The 2,301-nt window shown below is 27.6% G+C and overlaps 1 protein-coding gene across 1 annotated transcript; it reads left to right on the top strand.

The window, feature by feature from the left end:
• The first annotated feature begins 14 nt into the window (after positions 1-14).
• Holn1 (CD2 antigen cytoplasmic tail-binding protein 2 homolog holn1) lies at positions 15-1,804 on the top strand. Its single transcript, XM_070313763.1, has 4 exons — positions 15-21; positions 74-258; positions 1,028-1,139; positions 1,289-1,804. The coding sequence occupies exons 1-4, from the start codon at positions 15-17 to the stop codon at positions 1,522-1,524; spliced, it is 540 nt and encodes a 179-aa protein (XP_070169864.1). The 3' UTR covers positions 1,525-1,804.
• The last annotated feature ends 497 nt before the right edge of the window (positions 1,805-2,301 follow it).

Raw genomic sequence — 2,301 nt, 5'->3', positions numbered from 1 at the left:
ACACAATTGTTAATATGGAATGTGCATATTCAAGTTGTTATAAATACTATATATATAAATTGCCCCAATTCAGGCAAAGGGAAAAAGAAATTAACCACAGCTGAAAGATGGAAAAGGAAAAAGGAAGGTAAACCACAAGATGAAGAAGATTCAAATTCTGTTGACATAATCAAATTAACTGAGCTAGCAAATGAATTATTGACTCGTATTGGTAATATGGATATATATCAAGAAAGTTACGAAGAAATAAAGAAGAAGGTACTCAATTATATATATACACATATGTACATTGTGGAACAATTAAATTTCGACACTCCCTTTACATTTCCGCACGCTTGATCCGTTTGTGCTATGATTTTAGAGAGTTATTCACAACTCAATACTCAACATGTGGTGCGAGTTTTAAAATATTTGGTTCAATGGTTAATGAGATACAGTCACACAAAATTGTATTACAAAATTTTGTTTAAAAATTGATGTAATGGAAGGAATGCTTGACAACGCGCCAACATTAAATTCTGCATTAAATTAGTGAAATCTCCAACAGAAACGTTACAAATGATTCAACAAGCCTAGTCCTCTGAAGCAAGTCCTTTCAAAATTTGATTCACATTTTTTTTTATGTCATCTGTATCTGTTACTCTTGCATAGCTAACTCTGCATAGGCTTGTTGAATCATTTATAACGTTTTTGTTGTTGGAGACTTCTCTAATTTAACGCAGAATTTAATGTTGGCATGTGTTGTCAAGCGTTTCTTCCATTACACCGATTTTTAAACAATTTTGTAACAACTTTGTGTGAATGTAAAATTGAAAATTGAATATTGAGTCATTAAATATTGAACCAAATAATTTAAAACTTGCATCACGTGTTGAGTATTGAGTTGTGAATAACCCCCTAAAATGGCAGCAGGAACGGATCAAACTTTTGGAAATGCGAAGCAAGCCTCCAGATTTAATTGCCCAACAATATATATACATATATATACACATAGTATATTTATTATAAGAAATCACATATTTTGTAGATTGAACATGCCAACAAACATGCGTATCTTTTGAAACAAGAAGCAGAACTGGATATGTTTACTGATGATTTTGATGGACAGGAGAAGGCCAACCTGGATAATACTAATAATGGTCTGTAATACATATAACAATTAATTTAATACATGTAACATATTAACGATAAATACTTTCACATTGCTATTGTCATCTCCAACGCATAGAAATATTTTTCTATGAGATGTTTGATACATATATATAATGCACACATATATGTACCATAGATAAGACAGCAGACACAATTAGTGCAGAAGAAAGTACATCTTTAGCAGAAAATATAACATGGGATTTGAAATGGTCACAGAATGAAAATGCAGAAATATATGGGCCTCATACTACTCAGCAAATGCATGCATGGGCAAAAGAAGGATATTTCAAAAAGGGTGCATGGGTCAGAAGAACCGGACAACAGAGCCAGTTTTATAATGCTGGTAGAATAGACTTTGAACTTTACCTGTGACACTTCTATATCTAATATACACGAAAAAATATCAATAAAAATAAATACATAATTTGTCAAAAACAAAAAATTTAACAAATCTTAAAATTTCATAGAAGTAGTATGTATAATATTGTTATATATAAACCGTATATATTATATATTAATATGTAAAGTTTTCATACATAAAAGTAACCATTTATTCCGCAAATCTGTATTTGTAAAAATTTAGAAAAAGGAAATCACGAAACAAAAATCTATTAATAAGAGATGTTCAAGTTGTTTCAAATCTTATAATTCACAATATCTAATTATAAGCAAAACATTTATATATATATATATATATATAAATAATAAAACATTGCAGGTCTTTTTGAATTTTATTATAATATTTTTTATAATTTTGTAATTTTTACATTTATTTAGAAAAAAATATTTATTGAGAAAGAAACAAAAACATGTTCCGTGAATCAACAAATTCGTGAGAAATTGTTGCATCTAATAAGTATTTATATGTATAATTTAGATTTTAGATAAAAAATTAATTCCTGGAAAGAGTTTTTTGTCATTTCTATCATTTTACTTACTAAAACAACTATAATATTAACACATAATGTATGTAAATTAGGAAAATTAGAAAAAAATACTAAAGAGTAATAATGAGAGTAATAATTATTTCATAAAATTCAAAAAATTTAATTTTGCAGTATAAAATGATAATATTTAGATAACTTTTTCACAAACTTGAAAATCATCTGAAATAATACTTAATCGGAGAACCATGATTTTGCATGTAAG

Source organism: Polyergus mexicanus, unplaced genomic scaffold (genome assembly GCF_030449975.1).
Source record: "Polyergus mexicanus isolate NDT 795.1 unplaced genomic scaffold, iyPolMexi1.0 SCAF_25, whole genome shotgun sequence".
NCBI lineage: Eukaryota > Metazoa > Arthropoda > Insecta > Hymenoptera > Formicidae > Polyergus > Polyergus mexicanus.
Note: the sequence above shows the minus strand (reverse complement) of the source record. Positions and strands in the feature narration are given on the sequence as shown.

Coding starts and splice junctions, on each gene's coding strand:
- Holn1 (XM_070313763.1), top strand. Junction 259..1,027: donor ACGAAGAAATAAAGAAGAAG/GTACTCAATTAT, acceptor CATATTTTGTAG/ATTGAACATGCCAACAAACA. Junction 1,140..1,288: donor CCTGGATAATACTAATAATG/GTCTGTAATACA, acceptor TATGTACCATAG/ATAAGACAGCAGACACAATT.